The following is an 18,112-nucleotide window of genomic DNA, read 5'->3' as shown; positions in this document are numbered from 1 at the left end:
TGGCAGAGGCGGATACAGAAAAATGTTTGAATAGGCACCAATGAAACTTGGATCCCTTTTTATTATTTTTCACTCCTCCACCTCTGTAACTAATGCGTACTTTCTACCGTCTGGGGGGCACGCACCCCTAAAACCACCCGCTGGTTCTTCACCTGAGCGTGTTTGTGTTTTGTTTTAACAGTAGCGCCAATTTCCACTCTTATAAGTTGCTCGTATGCTTTGATTGTCTCTGTATATTGTTGTCCTTTTTTTACTTATTATTTTCTTTTCTTTTTTTTTTCTTTTAATCGATTGTGTCCATTGTACGTTTTATTCCTGCTCTTATTTTTTTTTCTTTCATTAACTAAAGACTAGAATAAAGTCTAAAAATTTTAAGTTGTTATCCCTTTCCCCCTTTTTGTAGAGGATATCAGCAGCAAGACGCCCACGAGTTTCTTCGATATATGCTGGATAGATTGCACACGGAGCTGTTGAACTTACTACCAGATATTCCTGAGCCCCTCACATTCCTAAAGGATGAAGACTGTTCCGGGTCCCAAAGATCCAATGATAAAAGCTCAATTGTTACAGCCATTTTTGGTGGTACATTATTGAGTGAGGTAATTCTCTTTTTTGCTTCTCACTCGTTATTCAGTAAAGCTCAATTGTTATGGGCTGTATTGCTCAACTGGTAAAAGGTCAATTGTTACAGCCATATTTGGTGGTACATTATTGAGTGAGGTAAATTTGTTTATTGCTATTGAGTTATTATTCAGTATAGGACATTAGAAGAGGATTGCGAAGATCCGATAAAAATAAGAAAATTATTCATAGTTATAGTAAGTTAGCAGCGATTAGAGTAAGTGTCAAAGGCTGAGTAAGTAAACAGCAAAATTCTGTGACTAAGCAGCTGTAGTAAGCAGGGATTATTATAGAAACTGTAATCAACTCCTTAACGCTGACTTTGTAATCAGCGTTGTTTTTACCATGAATTTTTTTTTCTAGTACTATAGTAAAGAGTGGATGGTCATATAAATTTCAATGATGGCTTTTTGGGTCTTAGAGCTCAGAGCCCTTAGAGCCTTAGAGCCCTTTTGCTGAGACCTTTAGGGTCTTAGAGCCCTTTTGCTGAGATCTTTAGGGTCTTAGAGCCCTTTTGCTGAGACCTTTGGGGTCTTAGAGCCCTTTTGCTGAGACCTTTAGGGTCTTAGAGCCCTTTTGCTGAGACTGTCTTGAGAGTAACTAACCGTCATTTGCACTTGATGAAATTTGAACCATGCATATATTTAATGTAGAGTCCAGAGGTTTGAGAGGTCCTCCAATCCTCCCTCCCCAGAAAAAATATAGACATGCTGCACCTCGTGAGTGCTCAGGGGTAATTTTGGGTAAGGTCATAAATGATATGATGACTCTTCTAAATAAATAAAAACAAGATGTAAAATACACATTTCACACTCGACGTTTGATTTCCACCAAAGGCAGTAGGAGGGGGGGATTGAGTGTTTTTAAGCCAATAGTTATCCAGTAATTATCACACCAATTTCATAATTATAATTATATATTCGCCTATAATTGTCGCAGTTAGGGGTGTGTCTGTAGCTTATGAAGTATTGCATTTGTATTGCTCATTTTAAAACAAATGCTTCATTGTTAAATATTAGTAGAATGATGGGTATGCTGCACCTTGATGAAATCAGGTCTTAAATGATTAGGCAAGTTTCCTAACAAAACAGCGGTAAGAACGTATTTCACAATACGTAAATGATTTCTTTTTGGCCTCAGGTAGATGGCCAAAAAGCTTTTAATTAAAATTAAGACCCAAATTTTTTTCTTATGCGTCCTAAAGTAAAACACAGGACACCGTTTTAACCAGAAAAAGCCATTATATTTCCTGATGGTTCCCGATTTCTGCGATAGTTTGTATCCAAGATTTACTGATTTTATTTATTTCAAGATAGCTATTGCTATTACTACTACTACTATTACTACTAACAAATCACCGCAGCACTAAGCCGCCTGAGGCCAACACAGCCACGCACGCTCCACCTCCATCCCAATCTATTCAAAGCCTTCGTTTTTACACACTCCCAGGAAGTTACCATTACCTTTAAATCTTTCTTTATGACGTCCTCCCACCCCAGACTTGGACTATCTGCTTTCCGTTTAGCCCTAGACGGTTGGCCGAAAAGGGTAATCTTCGGCAATCTGTCTTCCTTCATCTGCAGAAGCATGGAAATCTAAAAATAGCATTTGCAAGTTTTACAAGTAGTGCTTGGTTTTTCCCAAATAGGTATCTTTGGGTTTTTAACATTTAATATTTTACATATAATACACATATAACATGTAGAGTTTTTACATTTAACGTATAAAATTTAACTATTTCATTTAATAAGTTACACATGCAAGGTAAAGCATCTTAAAACAAAACACAGTATAGCCCTTCAAACTCTTTGAGCTCTTTACTTGTTTCACCGGATGAATTTTTATGACAACTAAAAGCGCGTGAGATTTCACGCGCTGAGATTGCGCCTGAGAAATCGCGTGAGATTTCAGCGCTTAGTTCTTAACGTCAACTACGCATATAACATCATTTATAGAAATCATTTACATTAGAAAATAGATAATTTTTGTTTTACCATTAGGAGAGCGTCTTGATGAGGACTATACTGACATCCTCATCAAACTTGTTACCTCTCTCATCGTTGATTTGAATTGAAAATCAAGTATTTTGCAGTAGGCATCAAGACATGGCTAATTGTAGGGAAAAGGCCAATACAGATAGTCCGAGTAATTGAGAGGCAAAAATGTTTAAATGGCACGGGTAAATGGTGGGAGTACGTATTACTCTCTTATTAGACAAGTACGTGTGTGTTAGTTTCTGGAAAGGCACGCATGCCTAGAGTCTCAAGCAGGTTGACCAAGAATTTAAAATTGACGTAGGACCATTATGTCATTGTTATCTCTCTTTCTTGAAAACGCCTGATATCTAAGGGCTTTGTTATCAATGTCAACCAGTTATAGAACACCACTAATCCAAATCGTTTACATAGGATATTTGATAATTTTGCCTATATAATAGGGGTGGGTGGGGGGGGGGGGTATCTTGATGAGGACATGGATGATGCTCTCTTCAAATTCGTTACTTTTCTAATCAGAAGAATTTTTGTATAAATCGTAAATCCTACTTCGATTTCCAAAAAAGCTGGTAGTTAAAAAACCAACAAAGAGAAAAATCTCTAAAAAAAAAACAAACAAATAGCTAACAAAAGGATTATTTCGCAACTGAATAATTAAAGTAATTTACAGTTTTTTTATTTTTCTTAAGTTACTCTGGTGTCCTCACTGAAGTAACTCTATATTATCATCTTTTCCCTACGTGGATCAGTTTGCGCCGATTGTACATTTTTTTTTTTTTTTTTTTGGTGGTTGTTTTATTAGTTTTTTGTTTTTTATTTTTTTTTTTTGTGTCTTTCGTGGTGCAGACGCCTTGTTTGTATACAGGCGAAATATCCGCGTTGTTTTGTTTCTGTTTTTTTCCTTTTCACTCCACTGGCCCCCGTATCGTTTTTTTTTTTTTTTTTAGAGATTTTTCTCTTTGTTGGTTTTTTGTCATGGCTGACCGGTTTGGCTTTAGATCTTTCAAGCTGGTAGTTTCGCTCCAAGTCCGCACTATACGAAATTTTTTATAATACGGTTTATTTCACCAGTTTTATGGGTCGCAATTAAAATACAAAACTTCAAATTTAGCTTAAATCCCTGCCAGAATAAATACTTGCGTTATTTACGTTATTTACGTTTTGTTCAAAATCAAAACCTATCTAAATTTTTCTTTTTTACCCCAAAACGGCCCATTTTTTTTTTACTTGTCCCTGGACATTCCAAACCCATTTATTTTACATTCTATGTAGTTATATCCAATGAACTGCTGGAAATGTAGAGAAAGAAACAGTAACAATTTGAGATGTGGGAAAAAAAGAATCAAGAAGCAGGTAAAGAAGAAGAAACAAGAAGCAAAATGCAAATTGTTTTACTTTAGAAATTCGAATGTAGGGAGACTCATTTTAACTTGTCTGAACTATAACATAGGTTTTTTATGTGGTTTCCCTTACCGGTTTGCTGGCTGTTTGTTTATTTTGATTTTTTTTTTTCCTTAGGTTCGATGCCTTTGTTGTGGAATGGACTCTGGGAAAAATGATCCATTTCTTGACCTGTCCCTAGACATTCCAAGTCAATTCTACGCCTCCAAAAAAGTGAAAGATGACCCCACCAGAAGAGATTGTAGACTCACAGGTACTAACTTACTTCATTTTTATGTTTATGCTTTAGGAGTGTTACTAGAGAAGACGCCTGAAACCATTTTAAGATAATTTTTTAAGCTTGGCCGTGAATACCTAAATTATTACAATTTATATACATACTTATACGCATGGAACACACACACATCCCTACCTGCCTAATTAGTTTCGAAATAATAAATTTATTCTACCTTTGTTTTTTCACTAGTTTAAGACTATTATCTATAAGGAAAACTAGCTTTGTTAGCCTTTATATTGCTAAAACGTTTCTAAATAGACGTCATATCGTCGCGGTTACAGATAAAGGTCGTATCTGACGTTTTATACGTCTAAAGTCATTGCCAAAAAGTGCAATGCTCTCTGCTGATCCTCTCTTTCAATGTAGCTCAGGAAACTATTTGGGAAATTATTTCACAAGTTTGAAAATGTCAGATATGACCTAATGATCCCATAATGGGAGTAAAGGACTTATTCAGGAAACTATTTGGGAAATTATTTCAGTAGTTTGAAAATGTCAGATATGACCTCATGATCCCTTAATGGGAATAAATTACTTATTTTTTGTATAATCCTAATGATCCCATGAGTCATCATGATCCTAGCTGTGTATGTGTTTTCCCATGAGGACATGTACACCCACCATTATCTTAGAGGCCCAACTGATCCCCCATTATAGCTTGTTAACAAGGCCATACAGCGTAGTCTTTTTAGCTGGGTTTGTGTATTTGCAGTATTAGCAGTATTGTTTTGTGAATTAAAAATTCTGTAGATTGTGTTTTGTGGTGTGTTTAACCACAGAGGAATAGAGAGCTCACTCATTTATTTAGATCTATATTTTGTGGATGTGTGATATTCGTGTATTAGATTGTGTATTCAACCACTGAGAAATGGAGAGTTCACTCGTGGGTTTAGATGTGTGTTTTTTTGTGTATTTGTGGTACTCGTGTATTAGATTGTGTGTTTTGCGGTTTTGTGTATTTGGTAGTATTGTATTAGATCATGTATTTTTGTGGATTTAACCACAGAGAAAGAGAGGGTTCACTCGTGCTTTTTTTTAAGATGTGTTTTTGTTTGGTTGTGATATTCGTGTGTTAGATTGCGTATTTTTTATGTTTAGCTTCAGAGAAATAGAGAGTTCACTCCTGAATTTAGATATGTTTTTGTTTTTTTGTGTATTTGTGGTACTCGTGTATTAGACTGTGTATTTTGCAATTTTGTGTATTTGTGATATTCGTGTATTAGACGGTGTATTATGTGCATTTAACCACAGAGAAATAGAGTGTTCACTCGTGCTTTTAGATGTGTTTTTTTTTGTGTTTTTGTGTGTTTGAGAGTTCACTGGTGTATTTAGATGTTTATTTTTTCTTTTATTTTGTGTATATATCATACTCGTGTATTAGATTCTGTATTTAACCATATACAAATAAAAAGTTTACTCTTGTATTTAGATGTGTGTTTTGTGAATTTGTGTGTGCTCGTATATTAAATTGTGTATTCTGTATTTTTAGCGATTGAGAAACAGAAAGTTCACTCGTGCATTTAGATGTGTGTTTTGTTTATTTGTGATTGGCTACTTGTGTATTAGACTGTGTATTTTGTTTATTTAAACTCAAAGAAAGAGAATTCATTCGTTTAAAATCTTATGACTTGTAATTTTTTCATTCGATTTACTGCAAATCATGATTTTTAGCCTGTTCACAAACGTTCAAAACAGCTCACAACTATTAGTTTGTTTGTCATAAGCCGTCTGATAACGACAAGAAAACATCAAGAACTTTTATCAATGGAAGATGCAGCAGGCTTATAAGGCTGTCATGGAACTAGATGACTGTTGAATGCAGACAGCTCACAGCTCACAACGTTCAAAACAGCTCACAACTATTAGTTTCTTTGTCATAAGCCGTCTGATAACGACAAGAAAACATCAAGAACTTTTATCAATGGAAGATGCAGCAGGCTTATAAGGCTGTCATGGAACTAGATGACTGTTGAATGCAGACAGCTCACAGCTCACAACGTTCAAAACAGCTCACAACTATTAGTTTCTTTGTCATAAGCCGTCTGATAACGACAAGAAAACATCAAGAGCTTTTATCAATGGAATATCAGCAGACTTATAAGGCTGTCATGGAACTAGATGACTGTTTAATGCATAACTGTCATGGAATAAAAAGGCAAAATATCTAAAATAGCGTTGAGTTTGTGGCTTTGATCAACTCAACTCAATAAGCTGGTATTATTAATTGTCACTATGTTTGATTAGTAACAAGGTAGTTTTATAAAATTATTCAAGATTCAAAGAATTCAAGGTCAATGATTCAGTGATTCGAGAGAAATGGTGCTATAACCACGGCCGTATCTAGGATTTTTTTTGGGGGGGGGGAGGGGGCGGGGGGTATAAAAAAACTTTATAAAATGTGACAAATATTCGAAAATTCGTCTAGTGGAATTCGCCTATTGGAAGTTGGAGCCAATTTCCCCCATCCAAGTGAAAATGACAGTAAAAACTGAAAAATGAGTAATATACTACCATAAAAAAAAGATATACTAAAGAAAACTGACCTGTTCCTCTGGATACTTGAATTGAATTATGCAGGGTTATCTTAATTTTGACAATTATTTTTGTAGAAACTAAATTTCAGCTGGGGAGGGGGGCAAACTGAGGTCTGGGGGGGCATATATTACTATCATTACTATCGTTACATATACATTACTATCGTTCATCTGATATCCAGGAAACTTTAAAAAGTTCTTGAGTACACTCTTGCGATAGCTTTAGGCATAAAATCCCCCCCCCCCTCCCGAGGCTGTTCACATTTTCAGGCTGTTCAGTTGACTAGTTAGTTAATTATGAATTCTGTCATCTAACACAGTTCCGAAATTGAATGTTTTTTCAATAAGTTCTCTAAATTCGGTATTCAGCAGTTTCGTGAATTTGATATTCAACCTGATTTTTTAAAAACTTCAAAATAAAAATACTTCAAACCCACTACTATATACTACTGCATACTATGGACTACTGCTTACTACTACTATAGACTACTCTATACTATTATAGGCTATTTGAGGCATTTTTGCAGTATTTTAGGCACTATTATGTATTTTTATTATTGCTTATTGAATTATATATTATATTATATATATTATTATATTATATATTATATTATTGAATTATATGTTATATATTATATTATATATATTGTTATATTATCTATTATATTATATATTTCATTGCTTATTGAATTTTATGGAGGTGGTAAACCTTAGAGAAGCCGAATCGAACATGGACAGTACACAATTAGTCCCTTTGCAAAATTCATTATCTCGGAAAATAAACTAGAATGGGGTTTACCCCAGGGGATGCTCAAATTTACCCCCCAACCCCAACCCAAAAGGTGAAATATTACTTAAAAATGTAAACTCTTCAGTAATTTTATTATTTGGCAAGTAAATGGAATTTTTTAAATACTATTATTCACTACTTTAGAACACTGTATAATATTGACTACTGTATATACTACTGTATATTACTACTATAGATTATCATACAGACTACCATATACTATTATAGATTATTTGTAGACTATTTTTATGCTGTATTATTCATCTTTATAGACTGCTTATTGAATTTCATGGAAGTAGAAGAACTTGGAGAAACAGAATTGTATATGTGCTCTTCCTGCCGTAGTAAACAAAGGTCCACAAAAAAATTCTCTCTTCGTCGACTACCAAACGTAAGTTTTAATCTGTTTAATTCATATATGTTTAATTATATATATTAATTTAAATTTGAAAATAGGAATGTGCGAAGGGGAAGCCTTTGGATCTGTCCCTGTCCCCCCAGAAATATATTGATTCGAATAACATTTTCGAATCGATAATACAATAATATTATATTGTATCAGTATATTAATATTATAAATATATAAATATTATAATTAATATATTAATATTACATTATAATAATATTAATTTTGTAATAATATTGTAGGAAACACAAGTTTCTTGTTTTTCTAACATGTAATGCTATGCCATTTGTTTTTATGTCTATATTTAACATGTAACGTTTTTGCAACTGTAAATTAGCCAAGAGCTACGAACGTTGTGTAATAAGCCGTTTTCTCTCTCTCTTACGTTATAATAATATTAATATTATATTAATATTGTAAGAAACACAAGTTTCTTATGTTTTAAAAAACTAAAGCCTGACTGACCTACCATGAAGAAGCAAAGAGAAAGATAAAAAAAAAAAAAAAAAAAAAAAAAAGAAAAACAACTGGTCTATGGCCCGTACAATTAAAAGAAGAACAATCACATGAATAATTAAAAAAAAAATCTTTAGATTTCTTCCCTTTTTAAGCGTCTTATGGTTGAAGTTATTTCTTTCGTTTATCTTTTTATTGACTCCGTTGTTTTTCAGGATTTTCGTCTTTGATTTGTGTTGTTCATGTAATTTATCTCTTTATTCGTTTTTCAACCTCCCCCTCCCTCCAGAAAGGTCGGCGTAAGTTATTCACGCATTTATTTACGTCGTCCCTTATTTTGCCGAAAGCAACATATCATATTGAAGTTTCTTTTTCTTTTACTTTGTCTATTATTGACAGTAAAATATCCCCCGAAAAAAGGCAAATTTTAATTAGTACTAAATTTAATTAAATTATTATTTAGTTTTTGATTAAATTAAATAATTCTAAAAGTATTAAAATCGGGATTTAAAATAGAAGTCTAAGCTTATTTGGATCCAATCTTAAAAATTGTGGAGGTAAGCACATTCTTTTGTTTTTACACCATTTTCTGTAATTTTGTATTTTAAATATAAGGCTTGGAATTACGTATGTACGGCTAGGGAAATTACCCCCCCCCCCATTCTCCTGAAATATCCAGAAATGTATAATCTCACGATTTTTTATATTGTTATATAAGTTGCCTGTTTATTCCCTTTTTGTTTTCAAATTTACCCTACCCTCTCTCCCCAAAAGAATTTACGTAATTAACTGGCGCCAGTAACATGATTAATTCTGTCAGCCCATTCACCAGAAGGTCAAGAATATTTTTTATCAGTGTTGCCACATTGAGCCGTGAAAATGAATAAGCAAAACTAATTATTTGAACTTGACAACGCTTTTATCACTGGACACAGTAATCTCAGATCTATCCATTTACCGCGCCAGAATTATGGTGCTACTTAGAGAAAGATCTAAACATGCTTAAAAATCAAGAAAATTGTCCTTTTTTCAACGATTTTCAACTAATTTTCAACTTATTTTTAACCTAAAAAACCCTGCACACCAAACTTCAAAAACTAAATTCGGTAGACGAATAGAACTGAATCAGATTGTCAGTTATAGAGGTACGGATGCTACAATTTATGTACTTAATTTGCAAAGCTTTACGGTGCTATAAAGCATTTATGTGGGGAGCGGAAGCCTTTCTGAACCGCTCCCACCCCTTTCAGAATGTTCCCCAAATCTTTTGACTTGAACAACCTTCTCATAATGTCTTAAAATGTCCATAAACTTACCTGTTTATTTCGTTTTAGTTCCAATTCCTTCCCTCACTTACTGAAAGGAATTCCTGCTAAAATTTTTATTACTATTATTGTATGGTAACACTATGCTTTTCCTCTGTTTTTTTTTTTTTTTTTTTTTTTTTTTTTTTTTTTTTTTTTTTTTGGGCTTGGAATGTAAAATTTTTCAACAAGCTGTATTCGCAGTTGCAATTTTTATCGAGATCTGGCCCGTCCAATTCCCACCAGGTTTTTTCGTTTTTTAGTCAAGTTACGAGAATTATGTTAGCAAATTGTGCTGAGTTAGCTACGCACATTTTGTGCATAATGTGCTCAGATGTGCAAAAGTAGTATGCAGATTGTGCTCAGTTTGTTAATTTTGCAGATTTTGATTAAGAAGTTATGCATTAGAAAATGTGAAATTATTTTACTGTTTCCACTATGCCCCCTCTCAATACTTAATTTATTTAGTTGAGACTCTAATGATGAGGAGAATACCGCTCTGTATTAGGTGCTTACTTACGTAAACATGCTGATAGTTTTCTTCCCTTGCTGTATTCCTTCTTTGTTGTGTTTTCAGTGAAACAACTAAGTTCTTTCTGCATTTACCCGAAATATTTCAGGGTATATGGTGGCAAATCTTTTAAAGCCCATGATGGTGGTTACATAAGTTTCTCTTTCTGGCTGTCATATATTTAGTATTTGAAAATCGGGATAATTGAATTTTCGGTCGTTGATAATTCATCAGCAATCTGTGTTACTCGTTTTGAATTATGAAAAATCTGAAATACTATGCTTTATTGTAAATAAATTATTGCGGTTTCAGTGAAGCAGATAGCTTCTTGGTGTATTTGCCCCTACGAAGTCGACTCGGTGACCTTAAATTACCAAAGGCACCAAAATAAAAATGTTTTTAGTACCCCCATTTTCATCAGTATTTGCATTTTGAACCGTGAAAATAAATAAGTAAAACTAATTAGTTAAATTTGACAATTTTTTTCACCAAAAAAAAAAAAAAAAAAAATAAAAATTAAAAAGATAAAAACTAAATATTTTTATCAATGTTGCCACATTGAGCCGTGAAAATGAATAAGCAAAAATAATTATTTGAAATTGACAACACTTTTATCATTGGGTACAATAGTCACAGATTTATCCATTTACTGAGCCAGAATTATGATACTACTTTGAGAAAGATCTAAACATGCTTAAAAATTAGGAAAGTTGTCCTTTTTCAACGATTTTTCACTAATTTTTAACTTATTTTGAATCTAAAAAACCCTGCACACTAAAATTAAAAAACTATTCGGTAAAACTGAATCCTTATCTGAGCTATAGAGGTATAGCAAAATCGTTGTCTTTCACTGATAAGGCCGTAGAAGAGCAGACAAATAGCATACCAAATATTGCAATAGGAATGATTTAATTTTCTCGTCCTTGGTGCTTTAAAAGTCCTTGGTAATTTTTGTTCCATCCTTGCTAATTTTTGTTCCGGTAATTTCCGTCTATGGTATTTTTATTTAGATTATGTCTCCATTTTAAACCGTTATGAAAATAAATAGGAATTATTTTTTTTTTCGTCCTTGGTGCTTTAAATTTCCTTGGTAATTTTTGTTTCATCCTTGCGAATTTTTGTTCCGGTAATTTCCGTCTATGATAATTCTTGTTAGATTACGTATCCACTTTTACGTATTCTAGTCTTAAATTTTCGGCATTTGTCCCTAGAAAGTTGATAGCCTTAATAGTTTGATCTTTTGGTTTTTACTCTCAGCAGTTTTTGGGGTATTTTTTCTGGGATAGCCTATTTGGGCTATTAACGCGGTACTCGTGTATTATGTCACACTATTATTTTTAGAGCTGTAAATTAGTTATTGGCTCGGAGTTACGGACACTTAAGGATTGTATAGGCAGAGATTTGTCTTCAAACTTTTTCTTAAAGTCAATTTTCGGGATTTTTCTCCAAGGAAGGACGTTTTTAACTCTTAGATAAGCAATTTAAATCAGTCTTAATTATGCAGATTATACAGAAAATCAAGAATCATTCTAAATTATGAATAATCTGAAAATAAATTGCTGGGGTATCGACAAAGCTTATCGCTATTTTCGATATTTGTTCCCTAGAAAGTCAACTCAGATAACCTTAAAAGTTTAACCTTTTGGTTTTGACTCTCAGCAATTTTTGGGATATTTCTTCAGGAAAATTTTGGCATATTCGCTGGGATCAACCAAGTACTCGTTGTATAATGTCAGGTTTTACTTTCTACGTTTTACGTATTACGTTTTACGTATTACGTTTTACGTATTACTTTCACGTTTTACGTATTACTTTCACAGCTTAAGATTAGGGATTGGCTGGGAGTTACGGAGACTTAGTAATTGTAGAAGCAAAGGTTTGTCTTTAAACTTTTTTTTTTAAACTAAATTTTTGGGATATTTCTTCTCCACAGAAGGACGTTTTGACTTTCAGATCAGTAATTTAACAGCTAAAGTATTCAAAATATATTCAAAAGCTATAATTTTGGCTACAGTTTCGAATTAATCTACAGTTTCAATTATCTTTTAATGTTTACTTTAGTTCAATATTTAATTTCAGGTATTATGCCTTCACTTGAAGAGATTCCGATGGACAAATTATTTACGAACAAAAATTGATGTTCAAATTGAATTTCCTCTAACTGGCCTTGACATGTCGCGCTATGTTCCTCCAGACATACGTCGAAATAGCCCCTGTGATTCGGTCGATTCTAACCTCTTTGACTTGGCAGCTGTTGTAGTACATCATGGCTCTGGGTAAGTCTTTTTTCTTCTTATACTTTAGAGAATGTGTCAGGGTGCCACACAAGAAAGTCTTAAAAAGTAACCTTTCACCGAAAACAGATATAATCTGTTATCGATCAGTAAGATAGAAATGTAAATAAATTAAGGAAATGGGTAGTGACCCTTTCATCTTGTGGTTATGTTTTTATTTTCTTTTTTCACTTTAGAGAGTGTGTCAGTGTGCAACAAAAGGAAGTTTTAGAGAGTAAATTTTTACCCAACAAGAGAGACCATCAACTATCGATCAGTAAGATAGAAATATAAATAGATTAAGGAAATGGGTAGCAACCCCTACATGTTCTGAGTATGTGTTTTTTATTTTTTCACTTTAGAGTGTGTCCTGGTACCGTAAAAAGAAGTTTTAGATGGGTTTTTCTCTCTAAAACAGAGAACATCAATTATCGATTAATAACCAATGAGGATAATCTTATGGTTGGAGTTTAGACGTTTTATATTAAATGAACGCTGAATTAGCTTTATTTGACAATGCTGTTAAAGTTCGTTTTTGGATGTCTTTTTAGATATTGAACAATATTCAAAAGCTATTATAAGATATCAAAAGCTATTAAAGCTGATTTTCCTTGTGTGTTTTCTCTCCTAGAGATGCAAATGCAACTAAAAAATTAGAGCTTCAACTTGAATTACTTCACAAAATAGCTTTGATATCAAATAATGTGTAAAACCTAAAGTCTCAAAAATTATCACTTAAAAAAATAACGTCATGCAAGGGCCTGTGTCCGGCCAGCCCAAGTAAGAACTATATGCAGGGGACCGAGGGGCTAATTTTCCCCTCGGGCTAATTTATTTTCGGGCTATTAATTTATTTATCAGGCTAATTTTCGCGGGGCTAATTTAAGAACTGTTTGACGAGGACCGAGGGGCTAAGGGGCGAGTTTAATGAGTTAAGGATGGTTGTAAAAAGCTCGCCAAGCGGGGTTTAAAGTAGGAAGGACATCAAAGCAAAAAAAATTGCCCCTTTTAATTGTTTCAAAATTAAAAATCTGTTAGGGCAGTTCCACATTTTTGTCAATGTTGCTACGTTGAACCGCGAAAATGAATAAGTCAAGCTAATTAGTTGAAGTTGACAATGCTTTTTGTCAGTAAAAATTCAAACTGTAGCAATCTAGAGATTCCCAATGAAAAATAAACCTTCAAAGAAAAGCTATACTTTCTTAAGCCATTTGGTGCTATATTTATCAGTTTATTTTTGCTTATTTTTGACCCAAATTTTTTCTTTTTTTTAATTCAGCGCCTGCAACTACCAAAAAACACATACTGCCTATGGAGGTCTCTTTCAATAGAAATTGAATTCGCGATTTTTTTAAGTTTTTGAGATACGTTTCGCTGTGTAAGTTTCTACTTAACCAATTTAAGCCGTCCTAGCCGAGCGGTTAGCGCACTGGACTTGAAATCCTGAGAACAGGGGTTCGAGTCCTGGTGTTGCTGGTTATTTGGTTTGGAATAGGTGGCATTGGTGTGACCCTGTAAGCTCAGCCAGAGGCGACCCAGCTCTAAATGGGTAACTGGAGAAATCAGGGGGTAAACACGGTAATCTTCGGATAATTTGCCCTCAACTATGTATACACTCCCGATCGAAGGCAATGAATCAGGAGATCGGTAACCATCATATTTCATTGTCACTGTCCTTGGTACTTCAAATGATTCGTGTCGGATGCTAATATTCATCAAACATAGCTATACTATTTTACTACTTTCTAAAACCGGCTAGAGGCGCGAAATTCTCCCTCTAAATCAATCGACGGGGCACGTCTGCAGCTGTAACTTGAATCAAAAGGACAAGATACTTATATCATTGGGTTCACTGGTCCAAGAGCTATCCATTCATCAAACCGGAAGGCCGTATCTAAAATTTTTGTTCGGGTGGGTCTTTTTTTGGGAGGGGGAGGATACATAAAGACTTTAAAAAACGTATAAAAATTTATTTCTTTGTATTTTTATTATGTTTGTAAGTCAGACAAACATTTTGGGGGTGGGGGGTTCAAACTCCTTAACCCCTTCTCTGAATACGACCTTGACATAAACCTTAACATTATGGGGCTATGAATATCATAGTTATGTTGCGCAGCTATGTAAGTATTACATAGCTTTTTCTGTCTTTAATATTTTAGGATTTTTTTTTAAGTTTTTTCTTTTCATGTTTTCGTCACATTTTTTTCTGATGATAATATAAGATCTTTTTGTCAAATCTTTTTGTCTGATAATAACAAAATTCTCCTTTGTCTAGTATACCGAACCACTTTTGGTGAATATTTTGATAAATACTTGCGGTAAATAAGGACAGAAATAAAAGTCTCAGTGTTCGTAGATCATTTAGCTCTTTCCGGTCTCAGGCTGTTATGGATGTTAAAATGGAACTGAAGCTTGGGTATTCGAAAATTTTTAGAAAGCCGGATCGTTATAGAGGATGAGCTTTATCTAGACTACTCCCGCTTTTGTAGTGATTCAGCACGAATCAATGTCAAGTATTACCAGGATCAGAATTTTTCCCTTACCTAGCTCGATCTTTTCAAAATAGTAAATCTTTTTTTCTTTATATTCAGCAACAGACATCACTCAAGTATTTCAAATATCAAATGATGCACCAGTAAGTCTTGGTCTATTTCGCCGCCTTATCTGCCTTTTCTCGCAATTAGGTTCATTGTCTCCTCTTTCTGGGTCTTTTTACGTTTTTGAAGATTTTTGTGTCTTTCATGATCTTGTGTTTTTGGTCATTTTTTGTGTCTTTTGATCAAGGGCGTATCCAAGATTTTTTCAGAAGAGGGTCTAAAAAAAAACGCATAAAAAACGCATAAAAAACTTGTGTACATGCATTTTGTTACGTTTTTAGGAATCAGACTTTTTTTGGGAGGGGGGGGGGTCAAACCCGTATCCTTACCCCTTCTGGGTACGGCCTTGCTTATGATGATCTTTTTATTTTTATTACTCCGCTTTTTTAAAACAGTGGGTAAGAATAAACTATTATTATTATTATTATATTTGTTTCAATGCAAACTCTATAACTATTTATTTTACTTGTGTTTTTCCGATAATATCTCCTGATATTTCTTCTCAGGACTGGCTCTGGACATTACACTGCTTTTGCCAGCCACGATGGAAACTGGTATCATTTTAATGACAGCACCGTTAAGCCAACTGATGAAGAAACAGTGGCTAAGTGTAAAGCTTATATTTTGTTCTATGTTCGTCGGGAATTCCAAATACCTTGAAACGTGACCCTTAGTGGAAAAAAAATATATAGAATAGTGCTCTCATGGATATGATTATCTGTAATTCCTTTTTATATTGTGATTGAGCTACGGTTTTCGTCAAACTGTCCTCTTCTGCGTTAAGATTTTGTGTCTTTTTTCAAATTTTGAATATCCAATATTGTTGAGATGCTCTATGTATCCTGGCATTTAAGATCTAAGAGCGTGATTCCAAATACTGACTCTTTTGGGTTTTGAGTTCGTGCTTTTTAGTTTTTATTTATCTCCTTTCTTCACTCTTAAAAAAAGAAGATTATAGCAATTTTTTTTTGTCTTGACACTGTGTTTAGTTTTTTTGTTCTTCATGCTTTTGTTTAAGCTTATTGGCTAAAATGTTTAAAAACGTGTTTGAAAATGTTTGGAGGGCTAAAATTGTGTTCAAAACATAACAGCATGAGATTTGTCAACTTTGAGAAATGTAACAAAATAACTTTATTCTTTGCAACCTTTGAAAGTGTGTATATAATTTATTCTTTTTTTTTGCACACTGAAAAGGGTTTCTACTATACACATGTTCTTCGGATGTAGACAGAGAAAAGAAGTATTTTGAAGTTATTAATACTATTTTTTTTTAACATTGTCTTATTTTATTAGCTAACCAATCTATAAGATTTACGTTTCTAGTTTGCGGTCTGTGTTAATAGTTTTGATCATCAAAAACGTCCCTTAGCGGACGTTTACTGAATAGTCGCTATTTATTTCCCTCGAAATCAAGGAGTAGAAAAAATAACTATATACAATTTCGATAACGGTCCACAAATCAAACAAAGCAACGATTTACGAAAACACAACAAACACACAATAAGTCTAAAAAAATAATAAAAAGGAATGCATAAACTAAAAACAAGGACAAAAATTAAAAACAAGAAAAATAACTAAAAGGAATGCATAAATTAAAAACAGGGGAAAAAATATAGAGCCTTCATTACCTTTTAAAAAAAGCGAAACGATTTTGGATAGAGGATATTTTTAAGTTTATGGTAAAAGTTATTAGTTTAACTCTTAATTATGTCCAATGGCGTTTGATGGTTTTTTGTCTTTGGACGGTTTTGGATATATTTTTGATGGTTTTGAATGTAATGGTAAGTCAAGAGTTCAACCAATTTTTTGAGTTTAACCCCCCCCCCTCCAAAAAAAAAATGAAAATCCAAGGATTAGTTTAACTGGCGTCTGAAAAGCTTTTTTTCCGGTGGGTTTCTTTTTTTTCGGTTTTTTTTTCCGGTGGGTTTCTTAAAGCTTTTTTTCCGGAAGATTGCGCATGGGGAAACTGGAACAAAGATAGGTGAGATAAAGTATATTTTTTAAAGCCAAAAAGCACAAATGTACACAAAAAGCACATATAGTATAAACGTGCACCAGCGATCGTCAAGTTCAAGTTCTTTTATTCAGTAAATGTAAAAGAATTCTACATTTAAAAAAACATAATTTCCAGACACCTCGCTATTCTAAAGATAAAATGTGGCGACTTACAATTAAGACGCCTGTAAGTATCTACTCAGTTTTTTTGAATATATCTTCCCTTATCGTAGAGAGCCCCTGGCACCTGCTCAAGCAATTTCCCAAAACATCCTCCTCATCTTTGCAAAAGATCTTTGCATATTTCCTCATCTTTGCAAAAGATCTTTGCATATTTCCTCATCTTTGCAAAAGATCTTTGCATATTTCCTCATCTTTGAAAAAGATATTTGCATCTTTGCATCTTTCCTCATCTTTGCAGAAGATCTTTGCATCTTTCCTCATCTTTTCAAAAGATCTTTGCATCTTTGCATCTTTCCTCATCTTGGCAAAAGATCTTTGCATCTTTCCTCATCTTTGCAAAAGATCTTTTCATCTTTGCATCTTTCCTCATCTTTGCAAAAGATCTTTTCATCTTTGCATATTTCCTCATCTTTGCAAAAGATCTTTGCATCTTTCCTCATCTTTTCAAAAGATCTTTGCATCTTTGCATCTTTCCTCATCTTTGCAAAAGATCTTTTCATCTTTTCATATTTCCTCATCTTTGCAGAAGATCTTTGCATCTTTCCTCATCTTTGCAAAAGATATTTGCATCTTTGCATCTTTCCTCATCTTTGCAGAATATCTTTGCATCTTTCCTCATCTTTTCAAAAGATCTTTGCATCTTTGCATCTTTCATCATCTTGTCAAAATATCTTTGCATCTTTCCTCATCTTTTCAAAAGATCTTTGCATCTTTGCATCTTTCCTCATCTTTGCAAAAGATCTTTGCATCTTTCCTCATCTTTTCAAAAG

General features: G+C 33.6%; 1 protein-coding gene across 1 annotated transcript in view; it reads left to right on the top strand.

Annotated features, from left to right (window-relative positions):
* Nucleotides 1–17,649, top strand: part of LOC148942539 (ubiquitin carboxyl-terminal hydrolase 3-like) — a 63,898-nt gene extending 46,249 nt beyond the window's left edge. Inside the window, exons 6-10 of the mRNA XM_089102772.1 lie at nucleotides 404–599; nucleotides 4,134–4,269; nucleotides 7,890–8,008; nucleotides 12,374–12,570; nucleotides 15,671–17,649. Of these exons, the coding sequence (XP_088958898.1) occupies nucleotides 404–599; nucleotides 4,134–4,269; nucleotides 7,890–8,008; nucleotides 12,374–12,570; nucleotides 15,671–15,824 (802 nt within the window). The 3' untranslated portion in view covers nucleotides 15,825–17,649. The remainder of the gene's footprint in view (nucleotides 1–403; nucleotides 600–4,133; nucleotides 4,270–7,889; nucleotides 8,009–12,373; nucleotides 12,571–15,670) is intronic.
* The last annotated feature ends 463 nt before the right edge of the window (nucleotides 17,650–18,112 follow it).

The sequence above is a fragment of the Artemia sp. Qi Xiang Cuo genome, chromosome 16 (genome assembly GCF_049724085.1).
Source record: "Artemia sp. Qi Xiang Cuo chromosome 16, ASM4972408v1, whole genome shotgun sequence".
Lineage (NCBI taxonomy): Eukaryota > Metazoa > Arthropoda > Branchiopoda > Anostraca > Artemiidae > Artemia > Artemia sp. Qi Xiang Cuo.
The sequence above is the reverse complement of the archived record's forward strand: the minus strand, read 5'-3'. Positions and strand labels throughout refer to the sequence as shown.